The 15,810-nt window shown below is 38.3% G+C and overlaps 1 protein-coding gene across 4 annotated transcripts in view; it reads left to right on the forward strand.

The window, feature by feature from the left end:
* Positions 1-15,810, forward strand: part of LOC109398703 (nocturnin) — a 169,661-nt gene that overhangs the window by 41,199 nt on the left and 112,652 nt on the right. For 2 of the 4 annotated variants that reach the window (XM_029859193.2, XM_029859194.2), the window contains exons 1-2: positions 792-1,375; positions 3,142-4,487. The exons of the other annotated variants lie outside the window; for them this stretch is intronic. In XM_029859193.2, coding sequence (XP_029715053.2) covers positions 4,045-4,487 — 443 coding nt within the window. In that variant the 5' untranslated portion in view covers positions 792-1,375; positions 3,142-4,044. Of the gene's footprint in view, positions 1-791; positions 1,376-3,141; positions 4,488-15,810 lie in introns of those variants that run through there. 4 annotated transcript variants of the gene reach the window in all.

Here is a 15,810-nt window from a genome sequence, read left to right on the forward strand (position 1 = left end):
TGGGACTCCATGGAACCATGTGACAGAATTTTGTTCAACAAATTTAAACTTTAAGTTAAATAACTTCAAATATCAAAATATTGGAAATGCCACTTTGGGGCGAAATTGGTCAGTATACAATTAAGCATCGGTTGGAAAGGAACATTTCCTTCACCGCTTAATTTTGCTCTTCGAAAACCGAATAACGCATCTAAAACCTTACAACTAGTGCATTTAATACTTTAAATGCAAAATTAAATGTTGAAATTTCCCCTTAAACGCCTAAAGGTAGGCAATTTCATTTGAAATAAGTTTATTCCTGTCACAATAAATGACTATTTTTTCATAAAATGAACTTTTTATAACTATTTCATGTTCTGATTAGCTGCATAACATCCCTAGCAATAATTTCAGCTAAATGAGAAGTACATTGCAAAATCCTTAAAAAAAATAAGGCAAAACTATTTTTTTTTCTAAAAAAATAAAAGTCTACACTCATCTCTAGACATCTACGAATCAGATGACGTAAAAAGTTCCTAGTATGGAATTACAATGTAGTACTCGAGTGATCCATTTCACCCCGCTGATCAATTTGACCCCGGTTTACGGTACTTGATTTGAATGTTTTCCTTTATTTCCATTGCATATTGGCTATACTATTGATCATTTTTCAGTACTTCGGGAGAGATTTTTACGGTATCGAAAGTACCGGTACCAAGGTTCAGTCAGTACCGGTATTTCGGTACCAAAAATTGGTCGGTAATACCGGTATTTTCGGTACCGGTACTACCGGTACTACATCCCTATTTTGTGTGCGCACTTTTATTTTTGTAGGCAAGAACGATCCTACCAAGCTCGCCCAATCTGGAGTGCATTTGATTAGATCTAATCAGATTGGCGTAAACTACCCACAGGCGATTGGACTGTGTTGAAAACTGCTAGAAACGTGCTTCATCCGTGCGGTAAACGCGCTGCAGGAGACACGATTGCTGCCTTTGTGTGTTGGCTAGTGCGACCGTTTCCAGCCTCTGTCGAAGGCGGACGAAGATTGAGACTAGAGAGGATTACGCGGTTGTGTATCAACGTTTCTTCCGCTTTGGTGTTTTCTTTCGGGGGACCACACCGTGGCTTTGTGTGCATTTTTTTTTGATCCTTTCAACACCGAGGGCAGTTCGTATCTGTTCGATCGTGAAGAATGATTTAGAATTTCAACCGAAGAGTAGCAAAACTGTGGAAGACGGCGAGTGACAATCGAACGCTGAGGAAAAAAAACAAGTGAATCTGATTGTTTTGGCATAGTTGGGTAGTTGAACTAGTGTCCTTTGTGAATTTATTTGGACTGAAATATTCGAGATTTTGTAGGAGAAACTGTTGTTTTAAATTGGTAAATAATTTTGTAAGTATCATTTTATTTGTACATTTTTTTTATAATCGAGTGATGTTCTTTCGAATTAATAAGAATTACTGTTGTTGTATGCTGATGTATGATTACATTTTTTTCAACAATGGTATATTGCACAAAAATATATTGCTTTTATCTCTTTAAACTACTAGAGGAAACAAAAGTTTTCTAAAAAGAGTCCGGCAAAATTTATTGTAGCCTGTTTGGGTTGCTAAAACTGTCTATTCAGGCTTCTGAATTTCGTGAAAATCGTACTCAAGCTCCGAGCCTGGCTCGCAGCATTACACCTTTTAGATCGCTAAGGTAGAGTGAACATGAGAATCCATCACCTTATCCCAGTCCCCGTTGAGATCCGAATGAAATGGATAGTTCACCCGCATTCGATCGTCGTTGCTTTGGTCAACTTCCCAGGCAAGCCGTTTTCGCCCATGATTTTCCATTTTTGTCGAATGCCGGCTTGAAATCTAAGAGCAGATGATGCGTTGGGATCTGGTAGTCACGGCATTTCTAGAGGATTTGCTATATGGTGATGATCTGGTCTGTTGTCGACCGACAGTCGATAACATCCCACGCGCTCATTCGTTTTAGGAAACAAACGACGGAAGATGAGCTGGGAGTGCACTTTGTAGGCGGCATTCAAAATGACTGTTCCGGTTGCTGTTCGGTTTCCCAGATCGCGACTATCAACCGGTGCAGGCAAGTGGTCAACTTTTCTGAGCCCATCTTGATGTTTTGTTGGTTTTGAGCTGGTGAATTGCATCTTAAACTTCCATTAACGTGGGAGTTGGATCATTTAGGTCCATCGCAGCACTATCGTTTCCTCTGTTCTTGCCTTGGTATCCTGTGCCTACATTATCCACACCATTCAGGAGGTCATCGAAGTGCTGCTTCCACCTTTCAATCACCTCACATCCGTTCGTCAGGAGGTTCCCATATTTATCCCTGCAGACTTCGGCTCGTGGCACGAAGCCGTTGCGGTTGATAAAACTTCCGTGTTTCTTGGGAATGGCACAGCAGTTTCATTTCCTAGCGCTCCGCTTGTTCCAGACGACTTTTTTTCTCCCAAAAGAGGCGGTTCAGCTGTTTCCGGTTTTGTTACACTCCTTGTTCTGCCGGGTTCCTTGCTGCAGCAATACCGCCCGCGTTGCGTTGCACTCTTGATGATCTTGACGTCGTGGCGTGGGCAGTTGTCGTACTCGCGTTTAAACTGGACGTAGAATGAGTGCAGAACCATCAGTGCCTCCGGACCACCAACCGATCACGAACCTCTGCATATCGCCGATCACGATGAAAGCTATCTGCAGCTCATATTTACGTGTTGCCCCAGCACTGGTAGATGGTATTTATGATTGATTACCTCTAAACATTAACGGTGAGATGTTTCTCACCGACCTGTGTTAATTTGTTTTTTTCAGTAAACCAGTGTTAATTTTGCATTCATAATATCTGACCACAAGCATAAACTTACATGATCAAATGTAATTTGCTGCAGTGATAATGATGTCACTTTTTACGAGAAAGATAGTATGTGTCATCACTAGGGGGATTTATCCATATTTCTTATTTCGGTATTTTTACACCATGCTTCAACTCCTCTGCAAATCAAACTATCACGCCAAATACCCCAAAATCAGCAACCGAAGAACATCACTCGATTTGTATATAGCGCTTCTTTTTCCCACGCTACGCACGCACAAAGTAACCTTACCAATTAAGCGTAGAAATTGTAGCCTAAACAAAGAACTCCATTATCTCACCAGATACCGACACGCCGCTACCGCCTTAACGCTCGGCTCGCTATTCCTCCCGTCCTACTTCATCACCCGGCGAGCCCCTCTCAAGTTCGCGCCACCGCTAACGGCCATTGCACCGTGCACCACCGGTCACTTAGAAAGACCAACCCATCAACCTCAACCGATTGGCGCGCTCAAACGACCTTGATCTTGGGAAAGTGCACCCCGCCCGCGCGATCGTGCTTCTCCAAATCGAAAATCATCAAACTTGAACGAGTGCCTGCGGCACGGCGTCGATCGCAGCTTCCCGATCCGGATCGACTTTTGCGATCGCTCACTACTCCTGGTCGCGCGATCCAGGTTCTTCTTGTGAGAGCAATAGCACTCTCTTCCCCAGCTTCTCTCGCGTAGGCGCGTCGTCAGAGAAGAACGTCGTTATCCAACGCTATAACCGAATCGTACATTTCGCGAAAGACACGCACCGCCACCGCCGCGTGTTGTCTCAGTCACCATCCGACGAAGTCCGCCACTCGCCTACTGAAAGCGGCGCGAATACAAACGAAGAAGCACGCGGCCGGCCCGGCGCGACGAGCTCTCTAAACAATTGTTGTTGGTGTGGTGCCATCGGCAATAGGCGAATGATTCAGTGAGAAAGAGAGAAGACCTCCACCTTGTGTGTGATCGCGCGCGTTTCAGTTTGACGGTCTGACTGTTTTGATTTCGATATTTCGCGATCAGTTCAAAGTAAAAGTTAAATCGGGCAAGATAGCATTGGCGCAGTGCACAACAGTATCGACTAGTCGAACTTGTTTGAAGAAGCCAGTCACTCTGGACAGGACTGAGGTGTGAAAACAGATTCGGCTGTTTTGAAAGTGCGTTGTGAATTACGAGAATTGGTACCATTTCGGAAAGTTCGGTATTGCTAGGACAATGATGAGTGAAGATCCGTCCTCGTTGATGATGGACCTGCTGTCCGAAGGACGCTTCGGCATTCAGCAGCAGCAGCAGAAGCAAAGGTCGGGTCAAGTGTCGCGAATGATCTCAGATGACTCGTCTTGCGGTTATCGGAGTACTTGCCGCAAAGACTCCTCGGATATCGGTGAACTGTGTGTGAATCCGAAAAAGTCGCTCGACCCGGATTGGTTCAACGAGGATGAGGAAGTAGATCTGAGTCAGTTCGAGAACGAGCAGCAAACACGGGATTATTTCCGTAAGAAGTTGGCGATCTTCGAGGCGTCCATGAAGACTCCGATGGCTGTGAATCGTCGGCTGGCGGCGCGCAGGATCGAGATGGAAGGCGGTTTTTATGGTGAGCAGGAGATGGAGAACGACGAGTGCATTCCACCGAGACAGCTGCTGATGTACTTGGTCAGGTAGGTTTTTGTTGAAACAGCTTCTGTAGAGAGGGACAGGACCGACCGGTGTGGGCCCCACACTGTGGGGTAGTTTTGTAATGTGTTGGATGGTAGCCGTCCAGCAGACGGTGAGGGTGGTAGATGAGCCTAAGAGGCGATTACATAAGGAAAATCTATATCGCGTTGCTGGTGCGACGGCGGTGCTGTGAATAATTAAGACTTGATCATCCAACAATGGTGTTGAAGATTAGTGACTTAGTTGCGGAGTTTGAAAGTACTCTGAGGTACGGGGCCGGTTGGCGCATCCAAAATCTAGGTAAATTGTTATTTGAATTTTACTATTTGGGTTAGTAAGAGACGACGTGTTGTTGTGTTTAACCATTACATACGCGGGATACACAGCAGAAACACACTTTTTCATGTTATGGAAATTGGAAGCTGCTAATGAAGAACTAAATTATCACGTCGACAGCTGATTACGGTAAAAACATACGGTTGCGAACAAATGGAATAGCTCTTCAACCTAATGACGTAAATGGTCAGGGCCGGATCTAAGGGGGGCGTGGGGGGGACCCTAAAATGTGGGGGCCCCACATTTTAGGGGCCCCCACAAAAACCTTTTTGCTTGCTAAACATTACCAAAAACAAAAAAAAAGCCTATTTGCTGATGGCATTTGTACCTCCGAGGGGCCTCCACATACGCTCTGGCCCCGGGCCCCCACAATCCTTAATCCGGGCCTGAAATGGTATTCTATTATCTAACGATACTGTGAATGATTGCAATAAAAAATGTGTATATAAATCTCACTTGATTCTTACCTATTAGTGTGCGCTCTGTCGCATTTATTATTATTTAACTCCTTTAAGACATTCTTATACAATCAGGATTCGTTATACACGGTGGATGGTAGTTTACGCCTACCGTGATTTTTCGGCTGCCTCACATCCGATTGAGCTCATTTTTTGTGAGTAGTTGCGGCATACCGTAAACTAATTACCTTCCAAAAATGAACTGAATTGGTTGAAAGACAACAGAGAAACTGCGGTGGGCGTAAACTTTTACGCCGTAAAGTGGGTGACACCGTGTATGACGAATCCTGACTGTATCTTTTATTTATTTATTTATTTTTTTATTTATTTATTCGAATTCAACAGGTAAAATATTTACCCCAATTACCGGTTTTGACGAAAAGTATACCATAAACTTATTATTATTCAAACTAAAAAAACTTTAAGGACTGTATCGGAAATTAACTATAAACGTTCACAATTGTTTAAAAAATAATCTGTTCGAAATAAACATAACTTTATGTTTGGAGATACTATGAAAATCTTTTAAATAAAGAATGGCAGTTCTGATTTTCAAAAAATAATCATTTAACTTAGACTTTTATCTCAAAGATTGCACATATTTTTTTAAAATTTTGGACACCTCCTAAAAATTTGAAATTGCTAAAACTTTGGAATAATATTCGATTTTTTCTCTTATTTTTGTGCAAATATATTCTTTTCCAGAATGCTCATGATATAGGAAAATTATTTTTATCAATAAAAATTCCCTCCGCAGTTTAGGGCAATTCTTAAAATTGAAAAAAAGACCATTTTTCGAGGAACTCTTTTTTTATGCGTCTTCAAAGAACGATTACGCAAATAAGAAATACACTAAGTTGAAAATTTGCATTTTTTTCAATTGGGTATGTATTTAAATCTATTGAAGAGGTAGTTTTACCAAAGAACGGAATTTTATAACCTTTGAAGATAATTAAAACAGAGCGTCTAAGTTCGACCAAAAAGTAGGTGTTTTTTGGGATAGCCCATATTCTAAATGTTGCAGGTTTTTCTATCCAAAATAAGAATTTTAAAAGTCGGTATTGAGTGATATGTTATGTGTACATAACTGCAAGAAATAATCATTATTTTCCAGATTTTTCCCCGTACAATTTTTTTTCGCTACATATTATTGATACGTTAAAAAAAATTAAAAAAATGCAGTTTGTACAGATTGTTATTTTGTGTGGTATACTCATAGAACCATATTATCAATAATACTAATCTTTTTCCAAATTTCCTCAAGCTGTTCTAAACTTAACTATATTGTGAAGATTTCATAGAAGAACCGGAATGAAAAGACCAACCGTGCTTCGAGATAGAGCATTTTGAACGTTTATAGTTATTTCCGATACTGTCCTTATTCAACACAACATTCGACAAAAATTACACTTATTTGTATCGCGTGGCATATTAAAATCGAATGCACGATAGTACAGATTAAAACCGCAGCACATGCTACGCATAGGTTCGTTCAAACCAATCAAGCAGATCATTCCATCTTAGGTGACGAAGAGCAAATCGTATAAATTTGTGTTGGACTGCCTCAATCCGCTGAATTCCGTTCTGGTAGTAAGGACACCAGACCAATAGACGAATACTCCAAAATGGGACGCACGAGAGAACAATACAGAGATTTTAAATAGTAAACGTATTTGAATTTTTTGGCAAAACGAAACAACATCCTAGGGTAGTGGAGGTATTTTGGACCGGGCAGGTATTTTGGCCCACCTAGGGAGTTTTATGATATTTATCACATAATCTCTACTAAATCTTGGTAATTTTTTATTGGAACACGAAAAGTATTCAATTATGTGATGATCTTTATTTTGGATGTCAGTTAAATATGCTGTTTAGTATCAAAAATAGAGAAAATGTTTTCACTTCCAATGAAACGCATGGAAAAGCACCAAAAACAAAGAAGGTGACAAATTTGAAGTCGGCTTCGAAGAGGTATTAAATTTTACAAATAAATATTTATTTCATGTGAATGTAGTTAGGGCCTTGTAAGAACTCAAAATAAACTGTTCTTAACCTCGGTGGAGCGATAATATTCACTAAAATGGTGGTTTGAGGTATGGCCAAAATATGTTCAACATAATCAGATGTGGACATATTTTGGACCACCTGTCAGATCCATCTCTCCAGTTCCTTCTTAAGGGACAAAATATTCATGCCAATGTAATGTACTCTAAAAACATATAAATAAAATAAGTTGGGACCCCCCGTGATCTGGGTTGTTATACGTTTATTTTACAATGAGATTGTTGTGGGTTCGATTTGTTCTAACAACTTTTCGCCAAGTTAAAAATTTCGATTCGGTTCGTGTCCTAACAACTTGTCGACAAGTTGAAATTTTCAGGTGTTTAGTCATCCAGTGTAGAAAAGTTGTCCTTCTCGGCAATCAGTTGATGACTGCGACAATGTGTTATCTAATGTATGTTTGACAAATTACGTATCATTCAAATTACTTTATTTTTGAAGGCCTTTCCACTCATTAAAATATGTGTGGAACGTCTTTATACTTAGCAAAATCACTAGACTTCCACACTTCCTATTAAGCGTTACGTAATTTATACATGGTGACTGACCTCATGCAATAGTTAATAAATACACGTTTCGCGTCACATTTTTTTTTTATGAAACATCATACTACAATGCGTAAAAACTGGCAATTGCAACAAAATTTCATCTTTTTTTACCGTTGCGTAATTTTTAAACGTTCCCTGCCTCAAAAAATGAATAGAAAAGATGTAAACTTCACGTAGTTTTAATTATTTTTAAATTTTTGATGAGGTGGCTTTCATTTCATGAATCAATTGAAGTTTAATTTGGTGGGCCAAAATATGTGCACTTGGTGGTCCAAAATAAAATCAGGTGGTCCAAAATAGAAGCCCGAGATCCTTCAGGAGTTTTGATATTTCTTGTATTTATTACACCAATCTTGAGTTCTGTTTGGCCTTTTTCGACAGAAAACATGTTGCTCTACGTAATGCCTACTGAAATTATCCATATTTTGAAGTGGGAACCTTCTTTTTTCGCTGAATTGTTCATCCACTTCCTAAAGGGGTCCAAAATACCTCCCTTACCCTAGCTGCGATGAGGCTTTGGAGACAAAACAACAATTGACATTCATGTACAGTAAGAATAAGAACGGCCCAAGATGGCTGCCTTGGAGTACACCGGAACTAACCGCAAATGGTGACAAAACAAGATCCCCAATTTTGACGGACATATTGCGATTTGATGATTCATTTTATCAAACGTAGCGGAAAGGTCGGCGTATATAGAGTCCATTTGGTGACCGTCTTCAGTTTGTCTGATCAAGAACGAGGTGAAAGCCGTTAAATTAGTTGTCGTTGAACGTTTGACCATAAATCCATGTTATTATTTATCTCGTTTATAATATGCCACACCGTATCTTCATTTTTATATTTTTTTTAACGAGATAGTAAAGCTGGGGTTCATCTCGTGTCTCTTCATTTATTGTTTACCTTACATTTCTCTGCAATATATGAAAGTTTTCTTCTATTCAAATATGAATTATTCCGGGATCCTTGTGAAACGGATTTTCTTTACGAGTTTCTTTAGTATGGCCTCCAGTACACAGGGTCATATATTTGATAAGGAATTAACTAAAGATCAAACATCTGTTTGACACTAATGAAAATTCGATAAGGTCAAGCCAGATGTTAGAGCATTGGTTTGTTTTTGGTAAAATGTTTAACCGTGTGTACTGGGATCTTATGTATTATATAAGGTTACTTGATCAGAATAATTGATTAAGGCATTTGATCAGAAGTTTGTCTTATATCCTTTCAAAAGTTTATTTTAATAGCTCCCTAAATCATAATTAATTATTTATTCATGACTTTGTTACATAAATCTTTCATGAACTTATCAAGCAATAATTCAAAACCTAATCTTCTAATACCTTCTTAAGCTCTAGGTGAGAACAACTCGTGAAACTCTATCTCGAAATTTCCTTCAATATCTGCAATGCGCATTGTGGATGCAATCATTAGAAGCTTATGTTTCTTCGTCCTTTTTTTGGCATGACATCCCAAGAACTACTCAAAGAGCAAGGGAGGAGAGCAATTGTGAAGTTGGTATTTAGAAATTTCTTACGGGGACTGACTGGATCTATGGAAACTTGGTATTTTTTTTCGGCTTTCAGTCACAGAAAAAGCGTTGATTATTCTAAATCATTGCCTACGTTTCGATCCTATGGTTAGGATCCCTGATGAAGGCAACGTAGGCAATGATTTAGAATAATCAACGCTTTTTCGGTGACTGAAAGCCGAAAAAAAAATACCAGGTATTTAGAAAGTGAGTAGAAAATGACCACCATTATTTAATCCAATTTTTATTTCGATAAGCTAAATATAAATGAAATGCCAAAAAACGAATGAGAATTGGACACGTAAACTGATAAGAATGCCGAAAATTGTGACAAAATCTTAAAAAAATGCGCATTTGGCAATAGGCGAAAAATTTCAGTCAGCTGTCAACCAGTCAGGCGGTTTCATTGTGTTGTTTACACACAGGAAGCCAACAATAGAAAAAGCCACAGCAGTTTTGTGTACACACGTACCTTTTTGTTGGTTTGAGGCCATACAAGTCACTACCACTAAGATGGCAAAATGAAGTAATCACTGACGGTTTTTGTATTTATCGAAGGGGCTGTTCCAGCTAACGCGGATTTCGTGGATTTGTCGTGAATTTATTTGCTGAGTTCACGACTCCGTAAAATTGGTCACACTTCTCGAGAATTTGGCTTAATTAGGACGTAAATGTCACGGATTCCTAAAACTTATTCTGGTTTTACGAGTTTCAACTTAAAAATAACACTATGAACACTTTCACTGAACACAATAAATTATGCTATGGATGTGTCACTTTGAACGTTATTGAATGTTATAAAACCATTACCAACAGTATTTGAAGCAGTTTTTCAGAATATTCGTAAACTTTTAGAATTTCATCTAAATAATTTCTGACTTATAAAAATGACGGGTTTGGTGGTCTAGTGGCTACCGCTTCTGATTCGTATGCAGAAGGTCATGGGTTCAATCCCTGGCCCGTCCCTTTCATCCTACTTTGTATCTTTCTATCCACTTTCTCTCGCTCTTTCTAACTCATGTATTTTCATGTTCATAGCCATCGCTAGAACCAGAAACGAATTGAAAAAAGTCGTTTCCCCTCCCTTCCAACTTCCACTCAAAGCACAGTGTATATATATAACGCCTACAAGTTATGCAACCAAAGCGTGCTGTGCCGCTTGACCTTATTTACCTTATTCATCACACAATCTATCATGAACACTATAAATAAACCCTATCCATGGATCGCATCACCGACCCAACGGTGACTCCCAGATCTCCCATCCTTTCCGTCTAACAAATACCCCAGTCCGTGCTGATTGTGGGGATGCAGAGGTGCTCTCGGTCTTTAGTAGCAACAACCAGCACACTATCATTCATTTCCCTTCCCAACTGACTATAAGGACGTGGCCGGCGCCGTTATTGATCAAGAATGTTTGAGCTGCTTAAATTGCACTTTGTGAATAAGTGGAGTGTCCAGCCCTTATTCATTTGGATCTCAGTGCAATTGGTACCAGCTCAGATCAATCACGGAGGAGCAACCATGGACATGTATAGTCAGATTTGATCGTGATCGGTCAATAATTTCAGACTTCTAAAAATATTAAATTATTTTATTTTCAAAAATAGTACTTTGAAAGGATACATGAGAATGTATATTGCTTCTCCATATGGAGAGGTATGATATAATATTGCAACCAAGTATGAATAAACTACAAAACTTTTCTGATTCAGTCATAATCAGCTGTGCATTGAATGGCCTTAAAAGTTTGATAGCTTTTTAACGTTTTTTTTAAAGTACTGAGTTTTGTTACTCTTTATAAGCCTATAACTTTTTTTTCAGAAAATCACAATTTTGAGACAAAGTTTTCTAAACCATAGAAGACTTCAATAATCCCAGATGTATTACAAATTGCTAAGAAAATATAGATAATTCTAATATCATTGATCTTAGTTTTGCTCCCATTGGCTGCTCATTGCATATTGCCGAATATACGAACTTTGACTATATTTTTCAGGGTCAGAATCATGAAGTTTAAATTTCTTGCAAAACTCGTCAGCAATAGTTTATTTAATTTTATAAAAATATAGAAAAATATAATGTCGTTTTTGTCGACATTTTTGACGAAATTCTTTTGGAAAAGATTCTATAAACATTTACGTAAGTTTTTTTTTTCTGATTTTTTGTACATAAAATTCAAGGATGTATTCAGCCATTGCACCAGCAATCTATTTCATTTTTTTTCAGAATGTTTTCCTACAATTTCCTTCAAAAGAAGGTTTTGACAAAAGTTTGTAAATTCAGGCATTGGACAAGATACTCTTCAAGAATCTGTAATTCCTCTACGAGTTCTGTTCAACAGTGACTTTGGGTATTATCGGTAGATTTGTTATCTTCATCATGAGGGGTTTTTGTCGACCGAATTGGCTGAAACTTGGGCGTATATTTCAGCTTGATTTGAGGCCAACTTTGAGTTCAACAGGTTTCAAAAAACCCTCCATGACGAAGAGAATGAAATAGTCTATTTTACGAAACGGCAACAGTGGTGATATTGATATTCACTTTCACGGGCTTGGGCGCAACCTCCAAGTCAGAGATGCCAGATGATTTTCTGTATCACTCGTTCAAAAATCTGTATCCCATATAAAATTTGAGTGAGAAATCTGTATCCCATACAAATAGAGAATCTGTATTTCATATAAACGCTATCTGTATTGATGCTGAAAAATCTGTATAATACAGATAAATCTGTATATATGGCATCCCTGCTCCAAGTAGATGACATATGCCACAAATGTTCAGCTTATTGGACGCAGTGGCTTAATTTCCCCAACAGTGGAGGAAAAAAAAAGATGACATTGACCTGAAATATTAAAGTGAGTGCAGGTTTTCCGTAACTTTCTTGTAGAACTGGTCTAGCCGCACAAGTTTTTTGTATACCATATTTTCAGGTTCAGCTTCCGAAATGAGCTGTAGGTGATTGAATCTAGATATGTCGAAATGACATGTTCAGCATTGGCGCTCCTACAACCTATAAATGGTATCGTTAAAAGGGCTCTTCTCTATAAGGCATGATGTCATTTCATGATGTCTTAATAAAGGCAAGAACTGCCAAGTTAAAGAGAATGACCTAAATCATTGTTATGCCAAACAGCGTTATGTCAAATGGGGTATTGCCTACACTCTTCGAAAAAAATCATGTAAATTTAAGTTCACTTGTATGCACATAAAAGGAGGGTCCAGTTTCATACAAATTTATGTCTTCTATCAGAAATAAAGTAGAGCTAGCTATCGCTAGGACCGAAGCGACAGATAAAACATATGTAAGCAAAATAATGAACTGGTCTCGAGCACTGGTTCGTTGATTGAGAGGCACGGACTATACCTCTCGACCATATCATTACGTTGCGAGTAAGTGTATAAATGTGAAACTGTTTCTACGTTCCAGGTCAGATAGGTTTGTTGACATCGTGTGCAACCAACTTAAACTTATATGATCAATGTAAAATTGAATCAAATTTGTCATTTAGTCATGAAATGTTTCGTACGTTGATGGTTTACGTCACGTATAATTATGTAAGAGTGTATAATAGTAGCTAAACGATCAGTAAATAAGCCTATGAGGACACGACACGCCGTGTTATTTCCCTTTCTACCCTCTTTATCTCATGATTTGCTGCGCGATTTTGAAGGTATAAATTTTGGTTTCTACTGCATATGGCTGAAACTTGGATCGATTTTGCACAACAAGTGAGCAAGCCATATGATCCAATTTCTAGTTTATAATACGTAGTAGAATCTGAGATGTAGCAGCGGTGGAGCAATGGCGAATGATTGCACTGATGTAGCGTGTCCCCTTAAGAGGATTTCAAGGGAGATTATTTGAGAGGTAAAAGGGTTTCAAAGGAGTTCAGAGAGGGTTTGAGGCAGTAGCTTGAAAGGATAACATGTTTTCTTTAATTTTCCGAAATCCTCTGGAATCTTCCGACAATCGTGCTATTGTGAGATTTTATAAAAATATAACTTTTTGATATGAATAACGCTAAGGTAAATTCATGTTTTTATGCTAGCCAGGGATGCCAGATGATTTTTCCAAAAATCTGTATCAGGTCTTTGCAAAATCCGTATTTGTCTGTATTTTCAACATGTAGGGTAAATCGCCAATTATTGCACACCTGAAAAACTCCCCAATTGTTGCACACTCCATGCTTTTATTATATGAGGTGTGCAACAATTAGCGATTTGCCCTATTCATTCATTTTTCATGGCTTTTAATGAAATTTTCAAGAAAAGGTGTCACGATATGCAGTCAATTTTAATTGAAAAAAAAACTTTCAATTTTTGAACAATATGACAGGGTTTCGTTTTTTTCTTATGTTTTTGAGTATTTCTGAGAATTTTAATTCTACACTTTTATTTTATGCTTTTGATATTAATTTTGACGACTACAGTTTTCTAACAGCCCTATCAATTTTTTGATATCTTGAACACAACTTTAAAGATGATGCACTTAACAAGGTTTTCCTTTTCAAGTTTAGTTAAAAAACTATCATTATCTTGCATTTTCAACGTAAAAATAGGTTTCTGGCTAGTTGTTTTTTTTTTCATAATTTTTGTTATAAATATAGAAAAATTCGAATGCTCTCCCACTGTAGAGGCGCTAGGTGAGATATGGTGAAAGTCGTTTGTTTACAACAAAAGTTCATTTTTTGTCTTCAAAATGAACTTATATTCTGTTCCATTTTTCTACTCTAAGTGACTATTTTCCATTTGCATTGGCTTCAAATATAATTATTATGACAGACATCGGGTTGGCCAGCAAACAAAAAATCCGGAAGATTGCCCGCCGGTGGCGTAGCAAGAGCTCATCAATTTAATCAAATAAATTGTTTGTACGTACCTACCGGATCTAAGCGCATATGAAAGATAATTAAATTTGCTCGTTTGGTTCTCTACGATGCAGAATTCGATAAAAAAGTGTACTTTTCATATGCTGCAGCATAGCACTTTATGGCGGAGTCACTCTTTTCATAGGATTCTCATTCCTGCCACCAGATGCGAAATGATTGTTAGCTTCCGTCAAATAAGCCTATAGGATTTGAAGTGAATGAAGAAAAATAGCTCCCCTTGCTTGACAAAGCATCCAACTTTTATTTTATGATGTTCACTGCTTAAAGCTTACAATTTAACGTTTCATTGAAAACTAGCGATTTTCGACTGTTTTTGGCAAACAACAATATCGAAAAGACACGGAATTAGATTTTTTTTGACAACAGAATTGTCTTTTAAAAAATGCTGAAAACTTAAAGTTAGACGAGCGGCTGAAAAGTTATAGTTTGCCAGAGTTGAGTTTTTACGTAAAAGAGATATGAAAATTTACAACAGACGTGTTATGTTTCGTGAATTTGTCATTAAATGTGATTGAAAATTGAGCCTCATTGTTGAAAATATTGATAAAAAATGCGTTTGTGCTCACAATAGTTTATTATGTTTTATATTTCATCTTGCACGATTATATTTAGGCCGTTACAAATATTTATTTCACTTTTTGTCCCACCACTCTTTGGCTGGTCAAGGGGTGGATAAAAATAATAAAGCATTTATTCTGAAAAATATTAAAAACTCATCGGATTTGTTAAAGATATTTTGGCAAGACCCGATATTTTGATAAATATTTTTTTATCTGCCCCCTCAAAATGCAAAACCTATCCAAAAAATTTTGAAGGGGAGGAGGAGACAAAAAGTCAAAATTAAATTTGTATCAGCCTTATAAGGAAAATATGTGGAGGAAAAATCTTTATCATATTCTTGAAATCTGTAGTTTTCTGTTCTTTCTGTGTGTATCAACCTCTGAAAATCTGTATAATACAGAAAAATCTGTACATCTGGCATCTCTGATGTCAGCTCAAAATAAAAAGTGTGAAGCACGATGTGCTCCAATCAACTCAGTAACTCCACAAGTCTCAAAAAAAAAAAGAAACATCTACATGCTGCAATTGGAGTCTGGATTTCCTGCGCAGCGACTCCGTGAGAATTGAACCAAAACGGGTGGAGCTGTTTTTTTTCTGGTTTTAGGTCATTGATTCTGACGTATCTAGGTAATCTTACGATAGATGATCGAAACGCACCTCTCGATATCGCCACACGAGATTTCAATCGCACCGAATGGGCCATTACTCATCCGCTCATACGCTCATGCGCGTGAACAGCACCGCGCCGGCGGCCTTTGGAGGCATGCATTGCGTGATGACAGGTTTTGCCGAAATTTCGCACGGGCGCTCTGAGTTTGAGTCATATAAAATGAAGGGTGCAATATAAGGCGGCAGAGCAAACTGCCGCTTTTCAATGTTTCAAACCTCGCCCCATCACGGCGGAATTTACCGACTGTTTAATGGAAATCAGTCGTAGA

This window comes from Aedes albopictus, chromosome 2 (genome assembly GCF_035046485.1).
Source record: "Aedes albopictus strain Foshan chromosome 2, AalbF5, whole genome shotgun sequence".
Lineage (NCBI taxonomy): Eukaryota > Metazoa > Arthropoda > Insecta > Diptera > Culicidae > Aedes > Aedes albopictus.